Here is a 27,786-nt window from a genome sequence, read left to right on the forward strand (position 1 = left end):
CGAAGGGGACGGGGAGAGGAGACGCCTCTCACGAGGGTCTGCGCTGCCTGCGGCGCTTGTCCCTGTGCCCCCGGCGCTGCTCTGGGCTGCGGGGAGCAGCCCCTTGTTTCCACTTGATGCTGGTCTGGGGAGAAACCACCACGTCCCGAGGCCGGCGGTGGCACGGCCGCGCGGCGCTCGCCTCCCTCGCCCCGAGCAGCAGCACCCCAGGCCGGCCCGTCTCTCCCTCCGGGCCGTTTGCCAGCAGCACGCCGCAGAGAGAGGGGGAAAAGGCTCCCGGGCAGCAGGTAGCCCTGGTGAGCCAGCCAGGAGACGGGGCACGCTGCCCACACGGCTGCGGGTGAAAGCAGGAGTAGGAAACCAGCGGCAGCTCCTGCCCGGAGCAAGCAAACGTGGTGCCACCGAGCACCGGGCGGGACGGGGTGGAGACGAACACGGCGCCCGGCGCAGGTAAAAACTGCCAGCGCTGGACCCAAAAGACGGCGTGGGCCACTGGAGACTCGGGGTGCAAGCGATAGCTCCTGCGTCCCAGCCCCTCTGCACGGAGCATGCCGGGCGCGGAGCCGGATCCCCGGCTCCCTGCCCCTGGGATGGGCCCACTGCCCTTCCAGCCCAGCTGCACGGCCCCGGCGTCCTCCCCCGAGCACAAAACGCTCCCCTGCTCTTGCCGGCACATCGCTGGCGCCGGGATCTCGTTGCTCCCGAGGCAGAGCGCCAAGCGATCCGGATGGGGATAGCGAGCCGGCTGACAGCCGCGCCGCGCCGCAGGTGTCGGGCCGACAGCAGCAGCTCCCCGCGGCCCGGGGAGGCGGCGGAGGCAGCGCCAAGGCTTCTCCGGTTTCCAGAAAGAAGATCTCCAGGGAGGCTGCCCGGCCCGGGCACCAACTGGCAGACGTGGCAAACACCGCGGCGGAGACGGGCCGGCAGCGCGGTGCCGCTCTGCTGCGCCGCGACCCTGCCTGCTGCGGGAGCGCTGCCCTGTAAGAGACTTTTTGGTGCTGCCTGCGGCCAGCCCGGCCCCCAGCCCTGCGCCCCAGCACCGCCCCGAGCACCCGTCGCGCTGGCGCCCGCCTCGCGGTTCCTCCGCGGCGATGGCTCAGGCACGGCCCCAGGCGCCCGCTGTCCAGGACGCGGCCCCGCGCGTCCGGTGAAGGCCGGAGGGGGGCTTAGCCAGCTGGGCGGCTCTTTGCCGCAGCGGTGAATTGTGCCAGACGCGAGAAACACCTCCCGGCAATCGCCCACCAGGCAGGGCAGCCGAGCCCGTCCGCCCACCCTCTCCAAGGCGAAGCCAGGGTGGGATTTGAGGCAGGAGCAGGGTAAAGCCTGGAATCAGCATCGCTGCGCCAGGTGCCGCTGCCTCCGCCTTCGGCGGGGCGCAGGACGGGGGTGACGCTGCCCTGAGCCACCTCCTTGCCTCCGAGATGCTGGAACCGAGGAGCGGGAGGCTTCAGCCCTCATGGGACGCAGCGGGGGTCGCTCGGGCTTCGCAAAAGCAGGGCCAAGGGCCGCCCCTTGCTGCCCTTGCCGGCCACCCCCAAGCGCTCCGAGCTGTGGAAACCTCAGGCATTGCCTCCCGCTCCCCTTCACCTTCTCCCTCCCGGCCACGTCCACGCGAGGAACACGCAGCCCTCGCGCGTTCGGCACGGCCCGTGTGTGCCGCGCGTGGCCGGGCCTCCGTGAGCTCCCGAGGGGCCGGAGGATGTTCCCGTAGCCGAGGCAATCCCAGCGTTTCGAGGAGCATCCGAGCTGTCTGCGACTCAAGCTTGGATTTACACCAGGTGGCCCTTTGCTGCTTGCAGAGGATCCGGCCCCTTCGCGGGCTCTGAAATGATCCCAAGGCCCCTGCTTTGTTATTAAATCAAATCCATCTGGCCTCAGCCACGGACGGTTGTTATTCGAGATCCCTCTCAGAGCGGAGCCGGGATTAGCTGCCGGGCATGGGGGGATTCTCCCTCCCTCTCTCCCACCCGCTCCCAGCCCCTCCTGCTTCTCTCTTTTGTGTTTCTCCACTTCTTGGAGGAGCAGGGGGAGGCGCAGGCTCTTAAGGCAGCTTTTGTGCGGCACGGAGCTGCACGGGCGTCCCCGCGGGACCATTATGCCACCGCGCTTCCGGCGGGTCCCATCTAGACATAATTGCCCGCACCTGACTTACCCGCACATGGGGCAGCCAGAGCCCCCCGGACCTCAGGGACGCCGCGGGCCAGCGAGGGGGCTGACACGGTGCTTTGTCCCCACCGTTCCCATTTCTGACCCTGAACAGCCGGAACCCAAGCGCTTTTCCCAGGGGCCACGTCCCACGCCATCCCCCAGCCCAGCCCCGGGGAAGCCGCCGTCCCAGGGGAGCGGAGGCGGGCGCCGGGGTAAATCAGAGCGATGCAGGACACGGGGCCGCTGAACAAGTGCTTTTAAGCGTTACAGCCTGACGACCCGCCAGCACGACGCGGAGGCCGGGGACCCAGTCAGCGTGGGGACGCACGTGTGCTGCCGGTGCCACCCTCGGGGCCAGCAGACGCTCCTCCTGCGGCAGGGATGAGGCGACAGCGTGTCTCGCTCCAACGCCGCGGGGACCCGTCAAGGTTGGGCAGGCGGGAGCCGTGGTCCCCACGGGCTGCCCAGCACCGGGCCCTGCGTTCAGGCTGCCAGCAAAGGTGCCAATTAGCGCAGCGGCTCATTTTGGAGCCATCGCTGGGCACGGGCTTTTGCCGAACAACGCTGGGGGCTCAGGGCATGCCCCAGCCCTACCGCTCCCAGCTGAGCCTCGGCCACTTGCGCCTCCTCTGCTGCAAACTCCTCCAGAGGACACAGCCCCGACACGCTGTTATCTCCACCACCACTGGTGTACTCGGTCCCCAACCAACTACAGGTTGACTCCGGCCCCTCGGCCCCTCGGAAGCTGTGGTGCGAGGCGCATCCTTCCTGGGATGCTCTCGCTTCACACGAGATGAACGATCGCAGCGAAGCACCGGGCGCAGCTGGGTACGGCGTGAGCAGGACTGGGTAAGTCAGAGACTAACTTTAAACGTGGACTTGGTGTTTAAACCTCATCTGCAAAGCCAGGAGGAAGCCGCGTGCCTTGGTTCCCTTTTCAGCCTCGGCAAGCATGTGATGCCTTAAATACACCCTCGAAGAGCCCGCGCCATCCCCCAAGTTCCCTTTTGACCACAGACTTACCTGTACCGGAGCCCATCCACCAGCTGGGACCAGGGAGGTGGCATCCGAGCAGCCACTGCACGGGCGGCCCTTCACCCCCGGGAAGCATGGCGGCACATGCAGAGGCGCAGCCTCCTCCGCATGCCGGCAGCAGCTTCCCGTCTGACCGCAGACCTCCTCAGGACCCGCCCGGGGATTCGGCATCCCGCAACCGGGTAATGCCAGATCTGCTGGATTTCTGCCCGACTTCCAAGTCCTGGTCCTTCTGCAGCCGACTGGAAAATACAAAAGGAGACGAGGCACTTTCTCGGGAAGCCCTGGAGTCCGGCACACTCAGCAACGCAATAATTAACAGCAGACGCCTTCGTTCCTGGGTCGCACACACGTGGACGAATGTTACTGCACCAGCTCTGCTCTCTTAGAGGATCTCCAGCGTTTGGGTGCCAAGTGTGCATCCAGCAGGAACTTTTTAACGGCACGAGGGACGTTTCAGCGACAGAGATGGTGCCGTCACCTTCTCCCGGTGGCCCTGCTGGTAGCAGTCCACGCGGGGATCTGAGCACAGCTACGGTGGAGTCCCCGCTCCCTCCCAGGCCACCCTGCCCCGCGGTGGGCTGTCAGCCCGTTTTGGAGGAGGCCGGGAACATGTCCGCTTGATGTGCCTGAAAAGCAGCACGCATCTCCCCGTTGCTATGGAAACACTTCTTTTAAAGCAAATGAAGAATAATAATTAACACGATCTATTAAATAATAGTAATAAAGGCATTAGTAATGACTTGTAATCGGTAAAGAACTCTTAATAATACATTCTCACCCCGCGACCTGCTCCCGGCACAGGACGCGGGGCCACGGGCAGGATCTCCCACCCAAAAGGGAGTCCCAGGTTAGGGCGAGTGCCCTCCGCGTTCAGCACCATAAAGGCAGGAGCTCAGCGGGATTCAGCGGGGGATCAGACATTTATCTGGATAACGAGGGTGTCTAGACTGATAAGAAGAAGGGTTAAATTGGCTCAGGGCCTGATTCTGCTGCACCGTGCAGCTCGCGCGGCTCGGCAAACTCCAGCACCCTCAGGAGTAACTTTGTGGGCAAAACCGCGATGCCCCGAGGCTGCGTGTCCGCGGCCCGGCTGGATACAGCCCTTGCTCTTCCCGTTTTTTAAACCTAGCAATTAGGTTTTGAGGTATCGTCAGGATCCTTAACCCCTGGGAGGCAGAGGCGAGGGGAACGCTAAGAAACCTTGAAGAAGCTCAAATCAGCTTTTCTGAGTTTTTAGGTTTTCTGCCTTAGCCGTGCCCTCGCTGTCTCCCCGCTCGCCGCGGAGCAAACCCCACAGACTGGGGCACAGCCACTTGCCACCCTACACCCAGCCCCTGCGCAAGGAAGGCAAAGCCAGTGGAGGGGGAGACGATTCCAGACCGAGCCGTTGGACCGGAACCGTGGACGAAGTGAGCCGGGGTGTCACAGAAAGACGCCTCTCGCCAACTCAAGCGACCCTTAAACAGCCGTGCCCAGCGAGGAGGGGGATCGGACGAAAAAGAGCATCTTCTCCCTCAGCCTCCCCTCCTCCCTCACCTGCTGCATCTGCTCCTAGTCCCAACGCAAAGCCCGGAGCACCCGCAGGTCCCCGCAGCCCTTCGCGTCCCACTCCTGGACCTGCCGCGCCGAGCGCGGCACCCGGAGCGAAGCAGCGCCGGGCTGAGCCCCGAGGGACTTTGCAGCAGCGAGGAATCGGCTGCGCGTTGCAGCGGAGTTACTGCCGGGGCTGGTCGTGGAGCAGGAATCCCGCATGGATCCTCCATCTGGTGGAGCGGATGCTGCAGCCGGGCCTTACGGGGCTCTCCCCCCTACGGAGACAGCACTTTGCACAAACTCGGGGAATTTAATATCTGAGGCCTCCATCGCTTTGCCAAAGTTGGTTGAGTCAACAGCTTCAGACCAGCGTGCAAGCCCTGGGATGAGGTGTGACTTTGCCTCCCTGAGGAAGCCATGCTAAAATGCCCGCTCTTCAAGCGGCGCGACGCTTCCAAAAGGATCTGGAATTGCAGAAAGCAAAAAACCGCAAAGACCTGACAGCATCACCTGCTTGTTGGGGCCAAGGGTCCCTTGGCTGACCGCAGCCAGCTGACAAGGTCTTCTTTGCGCAGCAGTGGCGAGGACCAGCTCACTGGAAGTTGCTCGGCGCTCCCGCGGGAGCCTGCCTGAGGCAGACCCGGGAGGCGAACGCTCCAGGAAAACCTGGATTTAGGTGCCTGCATGAGAGCTGAGCTGTTCGGAGAAGCGGGTCCCCGCTGAGCCTCTGGAGAGACACCGTCCATCCCCAGACTGGCACAAGCGACTTCAAATCATCTAAAAAAGCTGCAAGATGTGCTCTTGGGGCTTTTCCCCAAACAGGCCTGATATCCAGGCTGCTGTGCCACGCAGGACGTCGGGGCGGCGTTAAGAGCGACGAGGCGTGTCACAGTGATCACAACGCACCTGCATGGCTTGGCTTCCATCCCACCCCGACACACCACGCTGCGACTTCCACCACGAGACTAAAATTAGTAGCAACAGGAAGCGCTCCGGAGTACGACGGGATGATTAAAGCATCCCTGGAAAGGAGGCATCACCTGCAACATCACGACTTTCCTCTTCTCTGGCACAACGTACAACAACGGTTGTGGAAGGCGATGGGGAAGGGTAAGGAAGGGAGAAAGAGAAAGGTCCTCCTGCAGAAATCGGAGTGATAGTGCTTGTCTAGAGGAGAAAAACCAGGATCTTGGCTCTGCTGGACTGCGCCGCAGGCACAGTGTGTGACTTTGGTCAAAATACTCATAGAGACACCAAAAACTTAAGGATGACGCATGGTATCACCGCCTGAGATTTGTAAACTGCTTTGGTTACGAGTAAACACCTAGACTAAAGGGAAAAAATAAATTCTTTTACATCTATTTAACTTTGTGTTGAGAGCCCTTTGTGAATAACCAGTGTCACTGTTTTCTAGCACAGTCAGTTGGCGTGAGGCATTGATCTTTCACTCCATGCAAGGATACACAAAGCCACACTTTTGAGCTCGTTTGGCCAAAAATATGACTGCAGCCAGCCCCATCACCCACATCCATGCTCCTGAAAGGCAATGGGCTTTCATTGCACCTCACCTCTAGCTATAAACCTTCCCTGGTTTCATTTAAAATCCCCCATAATTGGAAAGAGCATTAAACCGGTGGGTGCAGCGAGCCTCCAAGCAGGAAGATGTTACCGTGCTGAGAGCGCTTACCTCTAGCTCAGGAAAACAGATCTGCCCCTCTGGTTGCACTCTAATGCAAGTTGGTTCAACTCCATGACTCAGACCCTCGTCTCGAAACTGGAAATACGGCAGAGCCCCCTCTCTTGGGTAAACCAGTGCTCGTTGGCCAGGTAAGACAGGTAAGTCCCTTGGATGGGGCTGCCACACTTCCATACGAGATTTCCTGGACAGAAATAGGTGCACATGCGCTGCACAGCTTGACAATGAACGTGCAGTGAATCCAACACATCCTGGACGTGTTGGATTTGCTGGGCACACATGGACCATCTGGCCAGCACATGGGCCTTGGGCTTGACACGTCCAGGAAGCATCTGACTTGCTGCGGATGGACCAGGCAGCCGATCGGAGCACATGCGGGAAATCTGCCCCACCGGCATCGCGGCAGAGGACGGTGTGATGCTCAAAGAGCTGATCCGCACGTGGGCTAGAGCAGCTATGCCAGGATTTATAGGCTGATGTAGATTCAGGAATACCAGACAAGTGGCCAAAACCCTGACATCCCCCCCCGACAAAATTTAGAAGAGGACACGTCCAAGAAAACATATGGAAATCCTGATGTTCTATAAATTGAAATCAGGAATTATCTGCTTGCAGAAGATGGGATTCCAATGGGAGGAAAAAGTATTCCTTGGAAAACGAACTACGTGTATAAGCAGCAGGAATAAGGGGAGAGTGTGACCCTGAAACTGAAACCCCTTTCGAATCCCAGATCTAAAATCATCCAGATTTCAAGTTGAAGGAATTTCTTCAACAAACGTAGAGCGGTTGTTCCAAAAGAACCTGATGACCAGAAGCCCAAAACCTCCACGCTTACAATCACGATCAAGCCTGCAAATCGCTCGGCACCAGCAGTCCCACCGCCAGATTGTCCCTGTAGCTTAGCGCTCCATCTGCAGCCAATATGCTGAGCTCTTAACAAAATTGAGGGGTTTTTAAATCTCCTCTCCTGGGCCTGATCCCTTGGACCTGGACTCACCAAAACCAATGGACTTCAAGGAGCTTTGGATCAAAGCTTTGCAGTAATTTACTTATCTCATAGAAGAGCTTAATTAACAAATGTTTGCAAAGCACTTTAGGATCCCTGCATGGAGAGCACGATTCCTCTTGCTATCGGTCCTGTCTACAAAGCAAAGAGGTTTAAAATCAACGTGCAGCAAATGGATTGTAAGGACAGTTGCAGCCACAGATGGGGCTGCCGTGACGTACCCCTGGGTGGATCTGGTGGAGCGCAGATTAATTTCTGAACCTGGTGCTGCGGGAAACGGCCAGCACACGGGGCTGCCGGATGAGACTGCGGGCTCGAAGCTCCACGAACCTGCAGGACGCGAGGGATCCCTTCCAGCTTTCGAGTGTTTGGGGTACTCCTGTTTCGCAGGCGGCTGAGCAGTTACCGAAACGAGCTACCCAGCGATGGAGGGATGATGTCTTGGAGCTCTCGTGGCGATGTTACCACAGCTCCAGTCTCACGTGAAAGGAAAATGAAGAAAAGCCTAAAAAAGGTGTCCTGGTCCCAAGCAGCATTTTGCCTCCCTGCCGCCCACACCACCCTTGGCTTTTCACAGCACTTTGTGGGAATGGGGATGCTCACCCGGCGTTAAAGCTTTTCTAGCAAATACTTCTTTCAAATACCTCTTTCCCCCGGACTCGAGCACTTTTGGGGGGAAGACGGATGTGGTGCTGGCAAGTTGCAAAACTTTGCTTTGCACTGACGGCACAAATTAACCTAGAAAGTTTCTTTTCTGTGTTTGCTCTTGATGATGAATGTAAGTTACTGTTTTGCCTAAGGACAGTCTGCTGGCACCACCTCAGTCAACGTCAGCTTTATTCTTGCCTTCGACAGGGCTTTCTGTTACAAGCCGTGGTGCCCAGACTCCCCTCCCCGATGGCTCTGGCATCGACAGCAGTTGCAGTTTGCAGTTTCTCCTTTTTCTTTGATCATTCTGCAACCTATTGCCTAGGAAAGGGGTGAGGAGCACGTGACCCTGCTATAACAATCCCAACCTCTCTGCCTGGCGGAGTCTTCCGTCGTCCCTGGTTTTAATTAATACTTTATTTCCCTGACAGTAATTCGGGGATGTGGATTTTAAAACATTTGGAAATACCAACTTTTTAAGTAGAAACACTGTGTTTCTGCCAAAACCTTGGTAGGGACCTATGCAGAGTGGATGTAGCTGCGCACAGTCTACACCCACAGCAAACTACTCAGTTCACAATCCAACACCACTACCTGGAACCAAAAAATAACCTTTTACTCCCACGTCCAGGTTGCTGCAAACATTGAAGCCATCGAGAGTCCCGTGATCTGAGCCCCAGTGATCTATTCCAGCTCATCAAGTCAATTCAAGTCACCTGGCAGCGCTTACTTTAACCTGAATTACTACTGAAATACAGCTTCCCCAGAGGGCAACAATGCCAGACGGTAGGTAAGATCATTCCTAAGCAGTTGCTATCACCGTGAGGAGGATCAAAGTCTTGGTTGGAGCCCAGCTACGCCCCCAAAATATTGTCTGAACTGAGAAATGTTGCTATCGGGGACCCATCAGGATTAGTCATTGCCCGTGTTGCCAATTCTTGCAATTTTTCTATGAGCATTCACGTTTGCCTGAAATTCCCAGCTCCGTGAGTCATGTGAATATGTGCAAGTAGGAATTTTCATCTTTTAAAGTAAGTTTCTAGACCCTGTGGCAATGCAGAAAAGCGAGGTGATGTAACTTGAGTGAAATCTGAAAGCCCCAAGAGAAGGCAAATTAAAAGAAACCCCCTATTCATTATTTTTGTGGAGTCACGCAAACTTTTTAGCTAGTTTTATGATTTCTGGGCCTGACTTGTGCTGTTTGAAAGCCTAGAGCTGAAGCTCTACGGTTCTGTCTTTTTTTTTTTTTCTTTTCTTTTTTTCCCTTTCACTTTTTGATTTCAAGGGGCACTTTCTTCTCCCGAAAGCTCCACAACAGAGCTTAAAATGGAGGTTGGAAGCAAAACTGTGTCCCTAAAATGACGTGATACCTACAGACCAGGCATCTTTTTTGGCTTTATGAATGAAATCAAACTTTGACGGATTAAAATGCTGCTCTATAATTTACAGGACAAAATACCAGGGTTCCCAAGAGTACCACAACACACTGCATGCACATGTGTTTATGTGCATGGATGCATGCATGAATACACACCCACGTTATGAACACACCTGTATATAGCCATATGTGCACACAAATCACTCCGTATAAAAATACATCTACAGTTTATCTACATATTTCAAGTAAAGGCTCGCCACTTGCGCGCTCGCTTTATGTGTTTGCGTTCTGCACGCACATGCCTGGAACACGTATGCTTACACGGATACACAGCTCTTTTTACATAGTTTTAAGCGTGGGAGTGAGCCATCGTCAGCAGGTGTGTGCAAGAGTAACAGGCAGCGTGTACATGAACATCCACGTGTACTAAATGCACATGTTTTTGCCCGTATGTGTGGCACATGGGACCGAGCGTGTCTCTGTTAAGCAAACACTCCGCGTGATGCCTGTGTATGTGCATATGCAGCCGCTATCCATCATACCACAATACAGACAGATGCCACCTCTTAGACGAAGGAAAACGTCTCAAACCACCAGACTTTCACAAGTCCCATCACCATGCAAAGGTTAAAAAATAAATACGAGTCATTCAAGACACTGTCCTACAATCACGACCAAAAGGAGCCACATGAAATGCAACAGTGCAACAGCGTGAGGTGGGTTCTTCTCTTCTTGGCCATACTTTTTTTTTTTTTGTTTTGTTTTGAACGCTCCCAACACAAACACCAAAACCTCTAACCCCACGGCAGCTCCGCTCCAGGTCTGCAGAGGGAACCTGCCACCACCAGCCCTGCCAGCCGGTGTCCCAGCATCTCCCTGACTTTATGCTGCGGATCAGGAAACCTGGATGCCAAAACAAAACGAGAGCAAAATTCCCATTCCCAAAGTGCCTGGGCAAACTTGCAGGGAAAGCTATAGCAACACCTTACCGTCTGAGTCAGTGGATGAGACATTTCCTTGTGCTGGGTGCCCCATCTGCTTAGTTCATCTGCAAGCTGAGATCTTCTGCTCGTAGACCCAGAAAGAGGCGGAGGGGGGGAAGAGAGAGAAACCTTGCTGCAAGGATCTGAGAGCCAGAAAAAGGAAATCATACAAAATACAGTGGGGGGTAGAAAATTCCTGCCTCGGTGACAAGGCATCAGTGCCACCATCCCCCCTGCTCCGTCCCCAGCCAGAGCCGCAGACGTCGCCGCTGCCAGAGCTGCAGCGCAATGTGGCTCGGTGGGAGCCTCGCATCTTTCTGCATTGTCTCTCCCCAGTGTAAGCTCATGCAATCTCATTTCATGGGAGAGACATCTGGTTTGATTCAAAGGGAAGAAAGGGGAAGAGGGGAGAAACTCACACACACGCAGCCCAGCCTTGCTGGCGGGGAGCTAGAAAGCTATTTTCAATGCTTCCCTCTGCGCTAAATCGCTCCTCATTTCAATGAGAAAAGCTAGCCGAAGGAGCAGGGCTGTCCCATGGCTCTCCCCCAGCATCCCCAGTATGCAGGGAGGGCTTTGCTGGGGCAGGGAGCCAAGGGCAGGGAGGCCGAGCCCCAGCAGCCTCGCTGCTCCCGCGCCCGGAGCCCCCGCACGGCCTTGGGCTGCCGGAGGGTTCCCCCTTCTCCTCTCTTGCCATGATGCCCGGTGCTGCTGGACGTGCGGTTTCGGCCCTCAAATCCTTGTGATTTTGGTTGGGGGTCTTCCCATCACAAGGCTGAAGCCCCCATGTTTGGAGGGGACCTAGCACCGCCTCGAAGGCCAAGTCTCCCTTCGCACAAGGATGAAGCCAGAGCTACCTGTCCATGGGAGGTGGGCTCACCCCTTCCGGACCTGCCCCACCGTGCCCTGCCCCCTTCTCCCCACCGCTCACCCCACTGACTCGGGTGTGGCTGCCAGCCTATGGCCCAAGCAGTTCCGCCTTGAGGTGTCCCTGCCTAGCCACCACATCTCCCAGAGGTCCCCGCTATCCCAGCGGGTCTCGAGGCTCCCAGCCCTTGACCTCTCCACAGCACCCCTCACAGGTGGGCAGTGACAGGGCCCCACACAGACCGTCCTTGATGGGGTGCACATTGACAGGTGCCCATGCACCCCCCCTCCACCCATGACACGGGGGGTGCCCCCGCAGCCCCCTCCACCCATTCGTTGCACGGTGGGTCCCCACGCAGCCCCCTGCACCCATGACACAGTGGGTCCCCCGCAGCCCCCTCCATCCATTCGTTGCACGGTGGGTCCCCACGCAGCCCCCTCCACCTGTGTCACGGTGGGTCCACACACAGCCCCCTCCACCCATGGCACGCGGGTCCCCATGCAGCGCCGTTCACCCATGACACAGTAGGTCCCCACCTAGCCCCCTCCATGTGTTGCATGGCAGGTCCCCACACAGCCCCCTCCACCCATTGCATGGTGAGTCCCCCCACACCCCCTTCTACCCATGTCCCAGCGGATGCCCACGCAGCCCCCCAAACCCATGGCCAGTGGGTCCCCTGCAGCCCCCTTCGCCCATTGCATAGCAGGTCCCACCTGCAGCCCCCTCCACCCATAGCATGGTGGGTCCCCCCGCATCCCCCTCCACCCGTTCGTTGCATGGTGGGTCCTCCCGCAGCCCCCTCCACCCGTGGCATGGCGGGTTCCCACGCAGCCCCCTTCCCCCATCGCACGGCAGGTCCCCCCGCATCCCCCTCCACCCATGTCCCAGCGGGTGCCCACGCAGCCCCCCCACCCGTGGCCAGCGGGTCCCCCCGCGGCCCCCTCCACCCGCGCTGCCGGCGCGCCGAGGGGGTGTGCGCGGCGGCCGGGGACTACATCCCCCAGCAGGCCGCGGGCCGGGGCAGCCTCCCGCTGCGCCCAGCCGCCTTCAAACAAAAGAGTTGTCCCCCCGCGGGGCTCCGCGCCGCTCCGCGCCCCGCCGGCCCTCCGCACACCCCGCCGGCGGCTGCGAGCCGGGGGCGGAGGCGGCGGCGGGGGGACCCCGGCGGGCTGGAAGTGCCTGGGCGAGGGAGCTCGGGTTACAGAGAGAAAGGGGCTTGGCCAGGCGGAGGGGAGGTGGGCGGAGGGTCCTTTTCTCTGTCTGTTTCTCTCCCTCTGCCTTTTTTTTTTTCCCTTCTCCCTCCCGAGCTCTTTGTGTCCCCCCCCCACTCCCCTCCTCTCGCTCTCACACCCCCCCCTCCCCAACCAACCACCACCACCCAACCCCCTCTCAAGTCTTTGTTAGCCATGCCTAGCCTGGTAGTACCAGGGATAATGGAAAGGAACGGGGGTTTCGGCGATTTAGGCTGTTTCGGTGGGAGCGGCAAAGACAGAGCGCTGCTGGAGGATGACCGGGCGCTGCAGCTCGCCCTGGACCAGCTCTGCCTGCTGGGGCTAGGCGAGCCTTCCTCCTCCTCCTCCTCCTCCGCCGTGGTGCTGGTGGAGGACAGCAACAACAACAACAATAACCCGCCGCCGCCGCCGCCGCAGCAGCCCCCGCCGCCGCCGCCGCCGCCGCAGCAGCCGCCGCCACCGCCGCCGCCGCCGCCGCCGGCCCCGAAGGGCTCGTCGGCGCCCAGCGCCGGGGCGGCGGAGCCCAAGTTGTGCGCGCTGTACAAGGAGGCCGAGCTGCGGCTCAAGAGCAGCTCCAACACCACCGAGTGCGTCCCGGTGCCCAGCTCCGAGCACGTGGCCGAGATCGTGGGCCGGCAAGGTGAGCACCGGGGCGCGGGTCCCCGCCCGGCCGCCGGACCCCCCGCCCGGCCGGGCCCCTTCCTCAGGAAACTTCCCCCGCCGCCCGCGGCATCCCCGCGGCGGGGAGGGCTGGGGACCGCCCCGCCAACTTCCCCCATGGCTCGCCCCTCGCCGCTCCCTCCCTCCCTCCCATTGTTCGGGGCCGCGGCCGGGCGGGCACCCGCGCCCCGGCCGGCTCAGCCCCACCGGGGACAAAGCGGAGGGGGCGGCCCGCCTCCCCCGCGGGCGCAGCGGGACCCCCGGGGCGGCGGGCGGGCCGCCACTCTTCGCGCCGGGGGGCTTTTTTGGGAGGCTTGGGGGGAAAATCTATCGGAATGCCTGCGTGGGCTTGTCCGGCTGCCTGCACCGGAGCCCCAAGCCCGTCGCTCCTCCGGTTCTGCGAAAGAGCTGTTCCTGAACCGCGCTCCCCGCCCTCCTCCTTCAAAAAAAAAAAAAAAAAAAAAAAAAGAAAGAAAAAAGAAAAAAAAAGGAAAATCAAGCGGGAGGAGGAAAGGAGAGAGCCGGGCTGGCTGCCGGCGCAGCCCGGCCCCAGCTCCCCGCGCCCCGGCCGCGCTCGGCGCCGGGGGGAGAAAAATCCCCTTTGTTGGGTTCGGCGGAGCGAGGGGGTGTGGTTGTGCCGGGGCTCGCCGGGGCCGGGCGGGCGAGCTGCCGGGCCTAGCACGGGTCCAAACAACCGATTAATGGAAGTTGAACTCCTTCTGCAACCATGTGACTGGCAGGGACCCCGGAGCGGGCCACCCGAGCGTCCCGCGTGGGCCCCGCGCACGCCTCCGCCGCCCGGCCCCGCCGCTGACCACGCTCCGCGACAGTGATGCTTTTGTTCTCCTTGCGGCTCTGTTCGGAGCGAGGTGGAATGGAGGAGGGCTTTAAAAAAAAAAAAATTATATATATATATATATACACACACCACACCCACTCTTAAGTCACCCCTCGCCCACCCCCACCGCTCCGGGCTCCCGAGTGTGCGTGTGGGGGCGAGGTGCGCTGCGGGGAGGGCAGCTCCGCCGAGCTGCCCGTGGGCATTGCGGGAACCGTTGCAGGGTTAAAACATGGGGCTGGCGAGAGAAGTTTTGTGTCGCTTACAGAGGAAAAAAAATAATAATAGTGTGGCTAAGTGGGAATTTTTTTTTTTTTCTTTCTCTAAGCAAGTAACTTGACGCGCTGGAAGTGTGATGGGCAGCGACTGCGGCTCCAAATCCAGATGCTTCCTCGTGGGTTGGGAATTGAAATCGCCCGAGCAGGGGGGGTTGCAGTTTGACATGGGGGGGTGGCTCCCAGGAGGGGATGGATGTGCAGGGGCTGAGGTGGGCAAGGGGAAGCCATGGGGAGGGGGATACAAATGGCTAATGGCTGTGCATTGTTACGCTGGAGCATGTTACGGGAACAATGGGGCCTCGGCTCTCTCCCACCCGTGAAGCCAGAGGCCAGTCCCCACGCTGGGATGGAGAGCGAGCAGGGACGCGGGGGCGTGCTGTCTTCCCCAAAACTTAGGGCGTCTGCAGCGGAGGGAAGGGCTCTTGCTCTGGCTTCCCCACCCCTGTGCTGGGATCGTGGCCCCTGTGCCAGGGAGTTGGGGCAACGGGGACTGGAGAAGGGGGTGAAGGTACGGCCGAGAAGATCCCCCCCGCTGGGCCTGATCCTCCCCGTGGTGCTTTTACACCGCTGCGAGCTGAGCGCAGCCAGAAATGGCGGGGCTGCACACCGATTCTGTACTGGTGGGTGCAAGGCCGTGGAGAATCAGGCCCCCTTTGTTTAATAAAGTTAGAAAAGAGAGAGGATTCGGCAGGCGGAATCAAGGGGAAACGTTAGATGATGCGGGAGGTGCCCAGGCTATTTTCTTCCTGGATCTCACTGCTGCCCCAAACTCCCGAGAAGGGGGTGTGTTTCGATGTGTTCGGTACGCAGCGGCATGCCCGTTGTGGCTGGAGTGATGGAGAGGAACGTGGAGACCTGGATTTTTTCCACCATTTTTTGTCTCTGTGTGTGTGTGTGAGGGCTTTCCCACATCTGGGAAACCGGGAAATGTCAGCGGGCCAGAGCCCCGGCGAGGCGGACTCGGCAGCGCCGTCAGTTCGTGGGTCAGGCAGTGTAAGCTGTGCCCCTTTAGAGAGGCGGGTGGGCCGCAGCTTGTGCTGGTAGAAACCGAGATTGCTTCAGCAGAGCCCCCGCAGCCACAGCTCTTTACTCCAGCAGAGATTGTGGCCCGCACTTATTTTTAAAGGCCTATAGGAATGTCTCCTGGGTCTTGTTTTTGTGTGGAAGGCTGGATTATGAGGGTCTGCTCTCAGATGGAGCTGGGTGCAGGGCACCCTGGGGGGCTGAATCCTGCGCTCTCATGGATGCCTGACCACGAATCCCCAGGGCGAAGCCAGAAACTGCAGATTGTCACCTCCTTGGGAATACTGCTCATGGGGCTGATGGTTTTCTAAGGAAATGAGTGTTTTATGGGTACTTGTGAATAGGGTGATGAACATCCTGGAAAAAAGAGGAGCGGAAAAAAATGTATTTGTAAAATAAAAATTATTTCAGGGCTTTAATTGGTAACAGGGTTGAGCTTTTTCTTTAACTTAATATTTTCTGATCTGATGAACCATACTGTTCCTTCATATTATTTTAAAATAATAGCTACTGCCTTTGAAAGTGGACCTTACTGACACGTATGGATGTAAGAGGCCTGGATCAGGGCACGGGGGCCCTTTTACACCCATCTGGCAGTGGGATTTCCACCTGCCATAAGACTGCCCTTTACTTTGCCAGAAGAGTGTAAAGGGGCAAGCCCCATATATTTTTATTGGAACGTTTGTGTGATTTGCGAAGAGGTTTAATTGTGGCAGAGGGGGTGGCTCCACTTTGAACGAGAGATGCTGCAGGAGCTAAACCTGTGCTTGGCTGCTCCCTGCTTTCCCCAGGAACTGTTAACGTGTCCTTGCGGAGCCAATCGCGTGCTGGAAACCTCGCTCGAGTTCGCGGTGGTGCCGCTTTGTGCGCTGACTTCGAGCAGCGACCGCTAGCTGGGTGGGATGGGGGACTCACTGTGAGGAACCATGGAGCGCTGAAAGCGGGACTGTGCGGGAATTGGCCGGACAGGTGCTGAGAGCTGCTCCTCCAGCGTGGCGCCCCAGGGTCCGCAGTGGAGAGCTGGGTGGCTGGAGGGATGTGCCGAGGACCGCTTTGCAAATTGAAGGAGAGGAAACTGGGAAAGGAAGGATGAGGGGCTAAAGTCATAACGATCCCTTTGACTGATGTTTATGACCTCTTCCACTCTGCCCCCGGCCATGGTTGGCAATGACTTCCCTTCTACGGCTGGAAGTAGAGCCATGACCTCCATGCATGCCCTCCTGTTGCTGCTAGGGTGAGGAGCGGGGATGTCTCTGCCTGTGTTGCGGCTGCTGCAGATCGTTCTCCCCTTCCCTTGGTGTGTGGCAAGAGCGTGAACTCCAGCTGTGCTGACCTTGGGTGGCTGAACCTCCTGGCACGTGCCGTGGCGTGCATGGTGCTCCCTGGTTCTGGAGCCTGCGTGGTGCATTGGGGTGCTTGGTGGCTCTTGTATTCATCTGCTGACTCTTCCTGTGGGCATCTTCCCTGCAACACCCTTTCCGGGACTGTGTGTGTTCTCAGAGCTACGCAGATAAATTTGCCAGGGTGTAAAGACAAAGCACTGAAGTTGTTTGCAGGTGGTTTTTGGGAAGATGGTGGGGCACCAAGGGAGTTGCAAAGGAAAAGGTTCTTGCAACCCAAGGGTGTGAGTTGAGATGGGAGAGATGCCGGGAAGCGTGGAGAGTGTCTAAAGGTGTCGTGCTTTGGCCGTTCAGACTGTGAACGTAGGGGCACAGCCGTCTGAGATGTCCAGATTCTTCCCTAGAAGTCACCCGAGGCAGGTGTAGATCAGCCTGATGAAGATGTGTATCTGGCTTTTCTGCCAGTGTTAAATCTGCTCCCACTGACAAACTGGGCTGCTGTCAGCAGAGCCAGGGAAGAGGCTGCTGGACTCGTAAGCGGGGCACGTTTAAGACTGGATCTCATGGTTAGGGAGATGTGGTCATGGTTCTTTGTGTGCCTAGTGTGTACAGGCGTGGGGAGAAGGTAGTGGGTCAGTTTGGCTTCCCTGCTGCGCGGAACACGACAGTGCTAGCCGCCCACTCCCAGCAGGAACCTTCCCTGTAAGAGTATTTTTGCTCTCATCATCAATAGTAGCATCCATTGTCACCTGCACCCAGAGACACCCTTTGATGAAGCATCTCCCAGCCTGCTCTAACTAGCCTGTTGTCAACAGGAATGAGATTATGTGAGAGAGAAGCTTAACATAAATTGCTCTTTCTTGGCAAGGTGAAGTCAAATAACAAGAGGCCCCACTAACCCCAGGTGATTGGGCTCTTTGTGTAGCTCCAAACATGCTCTAATGTTTTCAGCATTTAAAAATAGTCCAAAGAAGCCTTTTTCATTGAGGAAGTCTGATGATTGCAGCTCCCCCACCCACCATGTGGAGGTGGATGTACAGCATCCGAGAAGCAGCGAGGGGGTCAGATCCTGTTGTCTGTTTGCTTCGTGTAAATCTTGGAGCTAAAGCCACCGGGTCTGGTGGGGCCTGAAAACCAACCTCCTTATGCCGCTCCAGCAGCTTGAGACGGGCCTTTAAAGGGAGAGAGAAATTGCAGCCGGTGTCGGATTGTTATAAAGCGTTAATGAGAATCCATCTGAATTTACACCAGGGAAAAGTGCAGAATGGGATCGACTTTGTGTGGCTTGAACTAGAGGTGGGAGGAGAAAATGGGTCTGGGAGACAGACAAAGGGAATTTTCTAGGGAGACACGCACGCTCCGCGCATCGGATCCGGCTGCTGGATGCCGCGCTGACCGAGTGAACCGCGCCGCAGAGCAGCCGTCCGGAATCTAGGGCAGTGGGAAAGCGTGCTGGCGTTGGGTGGGGGCCCCCACCCCCCGTTCCTGCCTTTGTCTCGCAGCCCCCTCCTCCTGCGTCCCCCCCACTGGCTCGCCTTGCCCCGCTTTCCCCCGCGCGCCGTCCGGCTCCGAGCGTGTGCCGCGGGGCCGCGGCAGGATTGTGCCATGCAGGGGGCCGCGGTCACACCCACCCCGATGCGATGCATTGCTGGCGGAGAGCGGCTGTTCGGGGCTGGGGGCTTCCAACCCGAGTTCCCAACTTTCCTCCGCCGCACAACAAGGCAGCGATTGTCTGTGGCAGCTGGGTTGTTGCTTTTGGGTCGCGTTGCTTTTTCTGTTTTGGTTTTTTCCCCCCCCCCCCTTTTTTTTTGATAAACAACTTTCACCACTGCATGAAAAAGCTTGAAATCGCGGCACTGAAATGAGGTGGTTGCTTATTTTCGTGGCGTGGTAGTGTGTTGGGGTTTTTTTCCCCCTTTCTTGTAAACACAACTTGCATCATCAGTACAATAAAACCTCAATGCAAAGGGATTTAGTTGTTTGTTTGTGGTCCTTTTGTGTGCATTTGTGTTTTTTGACACCACTTTCATCAGATTTTCAATGCAGCAAAATCTTATCCCACAGATATTCAGGAGGGTTTATTTGTAATGTTCTTTGTGTGCTTGTCTTTTAACATGGCTTTCATCTTAAATGGAAGAAGAATGCCCCACCTTACCAGAGATATTTGAGGGTTGTTTATTTTATGGTCCTCTTTAATTTTATGACTACAACAGAAAAAAGACCTCGTCCTAATTTGCCCTTAGGCTCTCTTCTAGCACACCGGCAATGTCAAAATGTCCTAAGTGGGGTATTTACAGGTGTAATTTATACCAGTGCAGTGTAAAGGTGCCTTAGTATAAATGAGAAGAGGGTAAAAATCTTTTGTCTGTAGACATAATTTTGTATCTGATGAAAACAAGAAATATAAGGACCTGGAGTGATTTGTGTGGTGTATTTAAAAAAACCCCAAAACCAAAAAACACCACCAAACCACAAAAAAACCAACCAAACAAAAAACCCCACCTCGGGGCTGGATCCTTAGCTGTTTGCTGTAAGCTGGTACAGCACCTCTGATGCTTTCAGGTGAAGCCCACACTTCAAGGCATAAACTGGCACATGCTGGAGGTGTGCCAGTTTGTGCCGGGTAAGACTGTTTAGACTGCATCAGTAGCAGTGTGTACCTGTGCAGGATCTGGCCTTCTAGCAGCAGTAAGGAGAAGGTCGTCAGCGGGTTTAACTTTGAATTCACACTGAAGGATAATATCCGGTGGAACTACTCCAATAGGCATGGCTGCATTTTCCGTTGCGCTGTCCTGCTGCTGGCGTTTACGCCGTGCGTGGTGCGGCGGGCGTATCCATCCCGTTGACTGCTCCGGCCTTTCATGCTGCCAGCACAGTACATGGGAGCTTCGGTGCAAACCACGGTGAGGTCCCATGGAAGCACGTTGGTTTTATGCCACTCCGAGTGAGAAGAGATTTGGGCTGGGTTCGTGCAAAGTAAACGGCAGTCGGATCAGATGCATCCTACAACATCCAACAACCCTTGTTGCCCTCAAGAGCAGTTGCCTTAGCTGGACAAGCGGACCAAGCTCTTGAAGCCTTCTCTGTTAGTTTTGATGGATTTTGATGCATTACCCCTGGTGGAGGGGTAAGCAGAGAATAGAATGTGGCTGTGCACCCAAATCTCCCCGATTCCGCCTGCCCGCCCCTCAGTTTGGCAATGTCTAGACTCGATTTATTTATTTGTTTGTAGCCAGAGCTAGCTGCCCTGCGGATTAATTCCAGTTAGATAACTAACTGGTCTGGGTGCTGGAGGCTCGACAGTCCTCAAGGGTTTGCTCCTGTATGTTAACATGTGTGACTTAACTAGGGTAATTTGCAAACGCGTTTACTTTGAGTCAATTGGCAATCAGTTAACTGGAGTTAAAAAGAAAAAGGAGTGGAAGGAGGAAATTATCATACAAGCCTCCTTTGCAAAATGCTTTGGGATCTCTGTTATTGGCAAAAACCAGAATAATAGAAGCGAGGTAGTGGAAACACAACAAGAAAGGGCTTAATACTCTCTAATATAAAAATGTAGCTGGCAGGAGTCTGCCAGGGATCAATTAGCTGATGTCTGCACACTGCCTTAAAGGGTAGAACACTACAGCAAAGTTATATATTATTTTAGTTTCTGCAGGTCCTTTTCTCTTCTTGGTTTTACATTTTTAACACCCCCTACTAAGCAGTTCTCTCCCCTTTTTAATAATCCACCGAGTAAAGCGATTTGTTGCATGTTGTTTTCAAATTTCAGTTACACATGAAGAAAGCCTTTCATTTAAAAAAAAGCATACAGGACAAATTTAATTTGAAAAAAACACATAGGACCGTGCTACTCATCTTTCCAAGGATATAAAGGGCCACATCCTGATCTGGCTGTGCTCTATCAGAAACGGGGCAATGTCAAAGAAGGCTCAGCCGCTATCTAGTTGTGCAAAGCAAGGTCAGGGTTGGGGTTGAGATGGGCTGGCAGCCTTGGCACTAAGTGGGTAAATCAGATTTAAGCCCAGCCTAACGATGTAAATCAGTGTGGCTCTCTTGGAAGTTGGTAGAGTTATCTGGATTTATACTGCTGATGGCTTGGCCTGTTGTCTGCACCAACTTAGAGCTGCTAGAGATCTGGGCCACTGAACCCGCTGGGCTGCTGGTCTTGATGGAGTTGGGTCTAATTTCCTGTGGGCTTGTTTTCTCCAGTTTTTAAGCACAGGATCCCCCATCTGTCTGTCTCTGCAAAGCTGGCTTTCCTGTCTGCAGGCCTGCACGGAGACCCTCCCTCCTCCTCCCCCTGCTTCTCACACCATCGACTGCACCATGCGTCCTTTTGTCCGTTCCTGCATCCTCCCTCCCCCTCTCGCCATGCTCTCTCCTTGCCCGTCTCCCTTTCGCCGTTTGGGGTGTCTCTCCTTTGCCTCCACACCCCGAATTCTCCTCCCTCGGAGGGATCACGGCATGCCTCTCCCTCAATTTCCGTCGCCTGTCCTCCATCCCCAACTCCCTCCCACCCTCTCCAGCTCGTGTAACTCGCTTACGTTTGCCCTCATTCATGTGTATTCCTCGCCACCGTTTCCCTCCATCTGTCCCCAGCATGGAGCCCCTGTCCTTTGTCGCTGCTCTGCTTGCCTGACCCTCCGTGTCACCTCCTTGATTGTTTCCTGTCGTTCGGGGCTCAGATCCCTCTCACGCCACACACAGTCGTTGTCCCATGGCTTCAAAAAAACGCCGAGCCCGAGCCCAGCCCTGACAAACGCCTACCTGAGGTCCTTTTGCAAACGAGAGCAAGCCTCGCGCTCCTGGGAGGCAGAACGTGGGTCGCTGAGGAATTCAGCAAACGCCACTTCTGTCCGGGGTGATGCACGGGAGTCATTTTCAGCGTGGATGCTTGCCGCTAACACCCCCTTCCTTTCCGTGCAACGCTCCGGTGATATCCCTGGGGAAATGGTGGCATCTAGGTTAATCTTCCTAAGATGGAATCTCCATCTTTGGCGCGAGCAGCATAGGAGCGGAGCAGGGAAATGTCTGCCAGGGATGGGTCAGGGAGAGCCGACCCTGCCCTGGGGCTGCAGCAGGGCGTAGATGACCGCTCGTGGTTTTATCCTGCCCTGCACAGGCTCCTTGGGATGAACCTTTATTCTGTGATTTTGTCTGCATGGTTTTAGTCTACGGTTGTGTCGTGCCTGGCACCATAAAGTCCTGTTCTTTGAGTTTCCCAAGTACTAATAGTATGAGACCGTAGATGAGCATCAGTCCACATCAACTGTTTAGAAACTTTGCTAAACAAAGCGCTGAAAATATACTTCAGGGTGCAAACTCAGAGGGGAGTAACGTGAGCTACGTTTGGACTTGGCAAGGGGTGGATTTGGTTTGGATTTGGGGGATTTGCCCAGCTTCTTGTCTGGGTCAGATCTAGCATTTCCCTTCCCCAGGAACGTGAAATTAGTGGCTTAGAGATGGGTTTAATGCAGCAGCATCGCAATGCTAAATATTATAGGAAGTTTTGCAGTAACAGAGAGCAAGAGACAGCTATTCTTCCCATTCCACAAACGGGGGACTGAGGCTCAGAGAGCTGAAGTAGCTCTGAGCAGTTAAAAGTCGCACTGGGAGTCGACAGCGAAGTCAGGATTTACCGGCACGTGTCCTACACCAAGACCCTCTGATGGGTGGTGGGGTTTCGAAGTTATGCCGGGAGGTTTCACGTTCGCGCAGTCTCCTGCAGTTTGACGAGGCTGCATCCCCGTGCCCGTGCGACGTCGCGAGATGCGAGTGTGACCTGTCAGGCTGAGCATGCTTTGTGCAGCTGTGACTATCGGTTGGTACCATGTGCGGCGCCCGCCACCGCTGCGAGTGCGGGGAGTTATTCTTGTCAGCTGTAGTGGCACAAGGCTCTGTTTTTATCACTAGAGGTGCAGGGTTCGATTCTTGCTAATGATACGTGGTGGTGGGATCGTTACGTTCCTGTAAATACCCCGATGTCACAAGTCTGTCTCTCGTGAGACGAGCTGCAGGTAAGTGGCAGCACTGAGTGGCAGCCCTGAACTCCCAGCCAGGAGAGATATTATTTATTAGGATCTGTATAAATAATAATGTTCCAGCCCACGAGCTGAGAAATCTTGTTTCTTGGTTGCAGAAGCATCGTTTGCGGGTCATCTTGTGTTAAAGTATGATGTCAGTGTCGTATGTTGAGGATAACTTGCTGGTGTCAGATGGTCAGAGGAGAGGACAAGAGATGAGATCCTGGGGAGAGAAGATGAGGTGGGGAGGAGGTGGGGGATCTTACAGAGGTTTCAAAGCCGTATCCTTATCCTCTTGTTCCATGAGTCCTGAGTCAGACACCTGAATCCTTGGGAAACCAGGGCAAAAGGCTCGCCTTACCCCATCTGCACTAGGAGAAACGCGGTGCCCTGGAGATTCACGTTTTTTAATTTTTCTTAGAGACCCAAGCTTAGAGCAAAGCCCCCCCCCCGAGGAAGTGGCAGTCTGCATGGAATCTTGGTGCCAGGCTTTGAAAATGCCTCCAGGCACCGAGTAAGGCTTTTGGAGAGAGGGATCAGAGGGACAGCAGCAGGGAGGGTTTCCAGAAGTGATTTAGAAAACTGTGCCACATCTGTAAAAATATTTAGTTGCTTGATGACATCCTAGTGTCATCTAGGAACCTGGAGTCATACAACTGGCTCTAAACCCTTCTAAAAAACGATTTGGAAGCCAAAACACACTGAAAAGTCTCTTCCCTTTTTTGGAAGAGCAGAAAGATGTTTTCTGAGCTGTAAGGAACCGGGGGGTGGGCTTGGTGGGCTCCAGGGAGGTGAATACTGATATACAAAAGCACTGGCATGGCAGGCGACCTCAGGAAAGGGTCCGCACGCCCGGACCGCTGTGGTGGGGAGGCCTGCGGCCATCGGTGTTTTCTCAAACCAGGTGGAGAGTCAAGGGCAAAACAGCCCTTGGCTGGGTGGTCTCCCCTCCCCGGGCAGCCACCGCCGTGCCTTCGCCGTGGCTCCTGGTGAGCGTCTGGAGCAGGGGTCGGCGCACAGCCTGCAGTGGGGCTCTGCATGGACGTGGCGGGGAAGCCCTGCCCCGTTTCTTGCTGTTTTGACCCCAAAGCAAATACTGGCGCCCTTCTAGCGGTGCCGATGCTTGTGGTCGCACCATATCTGAGATGGCCAACCCAGATTGCTGCATCTCTGCTACCCCCCCCCAAACTTGGCCCTCCAGAAGTGACCCGGGTCACACCAGATTCACCCCAAAAGCTCCAGAGTAGGACAGAAGTCCCCGTGGAGGACTCTGCTCTCTTGAGTTATGGCAGACGTCTTTCCCCTCGTGCTCCCCGTGAGCTGGTGCAGCATAGCGAAGGGGCTCCTCATCGGCCATGCCTGTCCATGGACTCAGCGTCCCCCTGATTTCTGCTGTCATCTCCGGCTTCTCTCGCAGCCCTGTGTGTCAGCCGAATCCTTCCTGTCCCAAGAGCTACTCTGACGAGAGGGGAGCAGGGCGGCCATCTTCTCTGAGGGGCGGCATGGCAGGGCCTGGGCCTCAGCAGCGACAGGCTTCCTCACAGGGAACCCCGTGGGGAGGGCTTGAATCCTGCTCCCCCTCCCCAGCGCCCTGGTGCTTGTGGGTGTGTGAAGGGGAGATCTCTGAGGGGTGATTGCTGAGGAGTGGCTGGTTTCGGGGAGGCGGCTGAGGGGGGTTGTGTGGTGGGGGGCTGCATGCAAAATGGCGACACCTGCCTGAGGATGAGGGAGCGGGGTCCTCCTGAGGGAGGAGCTGTCTGGAGCTGGTGAGGGGGAAACCTTCCTCTGGCATTTCTCCAGTCAGGGTCAGGCGGCAAATGGCCTTTCCCTCATTTTAGGTCCCCGGGCGGTGGCTGCTGTGTGGTGCAGGGCCTGCTGAGAACATGGCAACTCAGCCTGGTGTCCTGAGGAGAGGGGAGGGCGGCGGGACAGCCTCTCTAACCTCCCTGCCTTGTTTTCTCTCTCTTCCTCAAGGCTGCAAGATCAAAGCCCTGCGGGCGAAGACCAACACCTACATCAAGACTCCAGTGCGGGGTGAGGAGCCGGTCTTCATGGTGACGGGACGGCGGGAAGACGTGGCCATGGCCCGGCGGGAGATCATCTCCGCTGCGGAGCACTTCTCCATGATCAGGGCCTCCCGCAACAAGGCTGGCACCACTTTTGGCAGCGCTCCCACCTTGCCGGGGCAAGTCACCATCCGGGTGCGCGTGCCCTACCGCGTGGTGGGCTTGGTGGTGGGCCCCAAAGGAGCCACAATCAAGCGGATCCAGCAGCAGACCAACACCTACATCATCACGCCCAGCCGGGACCGGGACCCCGTCTTTGAAATCACTGGTGCGCCGGGCAATGTTGAGCGTGCCCGGGAGGAGATTGAGACCCACATCGCGGTGAGGACGGGCAAGATCCTGGAGTACAACAACGAGAACGACTTCCTCTCCAGCAGCCCCGACTCCGGCATGGAGAACCGCTACTCGGAGGCCTGGCGGGTCCATACGCCGGCGCCGGGCTGCAAGCCCCTCTCCACCTTCCGGCAGAACAGCCTGGGGTGCATCGGCGACTGCTCTGTCGACCCCGTCTATGAGACCCCCCGGCTGAACGACCAAAACGACTTCAATTACGGTTACCTCTTCCCCAACTATGGCGTGAACAAGCAAGATCTGTATTACGGGGTGCCGGAGTCGGGTGCCCCGATGTGGGCTGGGCAGGAGAACACCAACCCCGTCTCGGTGCTCTTCTCGAAGCAGCAGCGGTCCAGCAGTACCGGCGCCATCCACCCAAATTCACATCGCTCCCCGTCCTCCTCCATCCAAGAGCCCAATCTCTCCGGTCTCCCCAGGCGGTCGCAGGGGGAACCGCTCCAAGGATTTTCCAAGCTGGGGACAACTACCGCTGCCCGGACATCTGTCTCCAGCAGCCGCGAGTGCATGGTGTGTTTTGAAAGCGAAGTTACGGCAGCTCTGGTGCCGTGCGGCCACAACCTCTTCTGCATGGAGTGTGCCGTGAGGATCTGTGAGAGGACTGATCCAGAGTGCCCAGTTTGCCACGCTGCAGCCACTCAGGCCATTAGAATATTTTCCTAAAGAGACAGAGCAGGGCATTGGGGTGGGGGGGTGGGGGTAGGAAGGGAGCGTGGGGGGGTCCAGGAAAGAAAAATGATGATAATAATAATAATAATGATAATAATAATAATAATGACATCTGAAGAACAAACGAATGAAAGAATAAATTAATTTAAAGAAGAAGAAGAAGAAGAAAAAAAAGAAATTATTTTACAAGCAATGTATGTTATTTTTTAAAAAAAAAAGTGAATAATAAAATTAAAATGAATAGCAAAGCCAGAAATTTTGAAGGGCGAACGATGCTCCAGCCTGCAATGTCTTTTTTAAAACAAGTACTCTGAACGCACACTCGGATCTCGCAAGCAAAGCGGTTTAGTTCAGTTTTTTTTGGTGGTGAGATTGGGACTTCTCTGCATTGACCAAGCCAGGCCATCTCGATCGGACAGGGAAAGGAGCAGGGACGCGGGGAGGCCCCTGCCAGCCTTTCTCCTCCAGCCACGTTCAATCTTCATCTTGGTCTGAAGCCCCTACTCTCCTCCCCCCCAGGGATGTCAGCCCAACTGGGAGCTCAGAAAGAAACAAATAGAAAGAAAGGAAAACGGATGACGGGGATTTAGAAAAACGAAAAAGAAACCATCAACCTCTGGGAACCTGTTAGAACGAGGGCACAACTGTATTACCTCAAAGATTTAAACAAAAAAAACCACAGCAGCTAAAGAACTTTTATTGTTTTCCTTTTTTTCTAAAAAAAAAAGCAAACAAAAAACACAAAAAAAAGAAAATAAAAAAGATGAAGAAATAAAAATGGTGCCAGTGAAACTGAAGAAGGTTTGGAAGAACCTATTGGAATCACACTGGGCGATTAGCATTTATTTTATTATTCTGAGCCACCGTGGAGTCTGGAACTTTGTTCTTTTTTCCTTATCCGAGCAGGGATTTGTTCATCAGATGAATCAGGAGTCACTAACAGGGTATTTCAAAAGCAGTCCTGAGTTCCCATCCATGGGGGGAGTGTATCGACTTCCGCGTTTCCGTAGTTCACTCTTCATCCTTTTTTCCAAGCGATGCCAGCTGCAGCTACACACAACACGCATGCTCACGTGCACACACACACATAACATCGTGCTTTTCTTTTCTTAAAAATATATATATATCACACCAAAACCTAAGAAAGACGATCATGCAATATAGGCGATGAGCCCATACGAAACCAACATGCATCCCAACAGAAAGCAAAAAAACCCTGAGTTTATATATATAATTTTGTTGTCGTCGTTTTTAAACTGGACCAAAACTTTTGTTACCCAAAACCGAGTGGGGGAAAAAAAAGAAGAAAAAGTATTTCTTTATGGACCAAAACCTCTTCAGCTGTCCTTTTCCTGGATCTTCCTGAGGTTGGCCACTTTTATATATTATATTTTTTTCAGAACGAAACAAAACAAAAAAAATTTGCCTTGTTGAACATCCTTTAATCATTTCAAGACTCCTGGTTTTGTTAGATCAGATACTTTTTAAACCATTGGGAAGTGGGAGAGGATGGGCTTCGAATCTGGCTTCTGTGCCAATGCACACAAGATGCAAGCCAGCATCTTAACATCATCAGGTTTGTTCAACCAGTCTCTGGATGCCAAAATGCTGTGATGGTAAAGATGTGTGTTGGATTAACCTATCAAGTACCAGTACACCTATCTATAAATATATGTGTGTATATATATATAGGCACTTAACTCATCAAGCACCTATATATATATATATGTGTATATAAAATTATATATATATAATTTTTCTCCCACCACCACCGCTTCCCCGTTTCCTACCCCTCAACTTCTGCTCACAGATCCTGGACCCTGATTTAGAACTGAACCAACAAGTTTCACAACTTGGCAGAGACAGTTCTACAGAAAAAAAAAAAAGGAAAAAAAAAAAAAGGAAAAAAAAAAAATCGCCTGAGATTTTTTTTTTCCCTTCAGTTACAGGAGACTTTATTTTCATCGTAATAATGTTCCTGGGAACATCCCCTCTTCTGCTCAGT

General features: G+C 55.4%; 1 protein-coding gene across 1 annotated transcript; it reads left to right on the plus strand.

Annotated features, from left to right (window-relative positions):
* Positions 1–12,704: 12,704 nt before the first annotated feature.
* Positions 12,705–26,440, plus strand: MEX3A (mex-3 RNA binding family member A; the record flags this gene model as incomplete). Its single annotated transcript, XM_082011608.1, has 2 exons — positions 12,705–13,170; positions 24,670–26,440. The coding sequence occupies 2 exons, from the start codon at positions 12,705–12,707 to the stop codon at positions 25,773–25,775; spliced, it is 1,572 nt and encodes a 523-aa protein (XP_081867734.1). The 3' UTR covers positions 25,776–26,440.
* Between the last annotated feature and the right edge of the window lie 1,346 nt (positions 26,441–27,786).

Source organism: Phaethon aethereus (assembly GCF_964289735.1).
Source record: "Phaethon aethereus genome assembly, chromosome: 28".
NCBI classification, from domain to species: Eukaryota; Metazoa; Chordata; class Aves; order Phaethontiformes; family Phaethontidae; genus Phaethon; species Phaethon aethereus.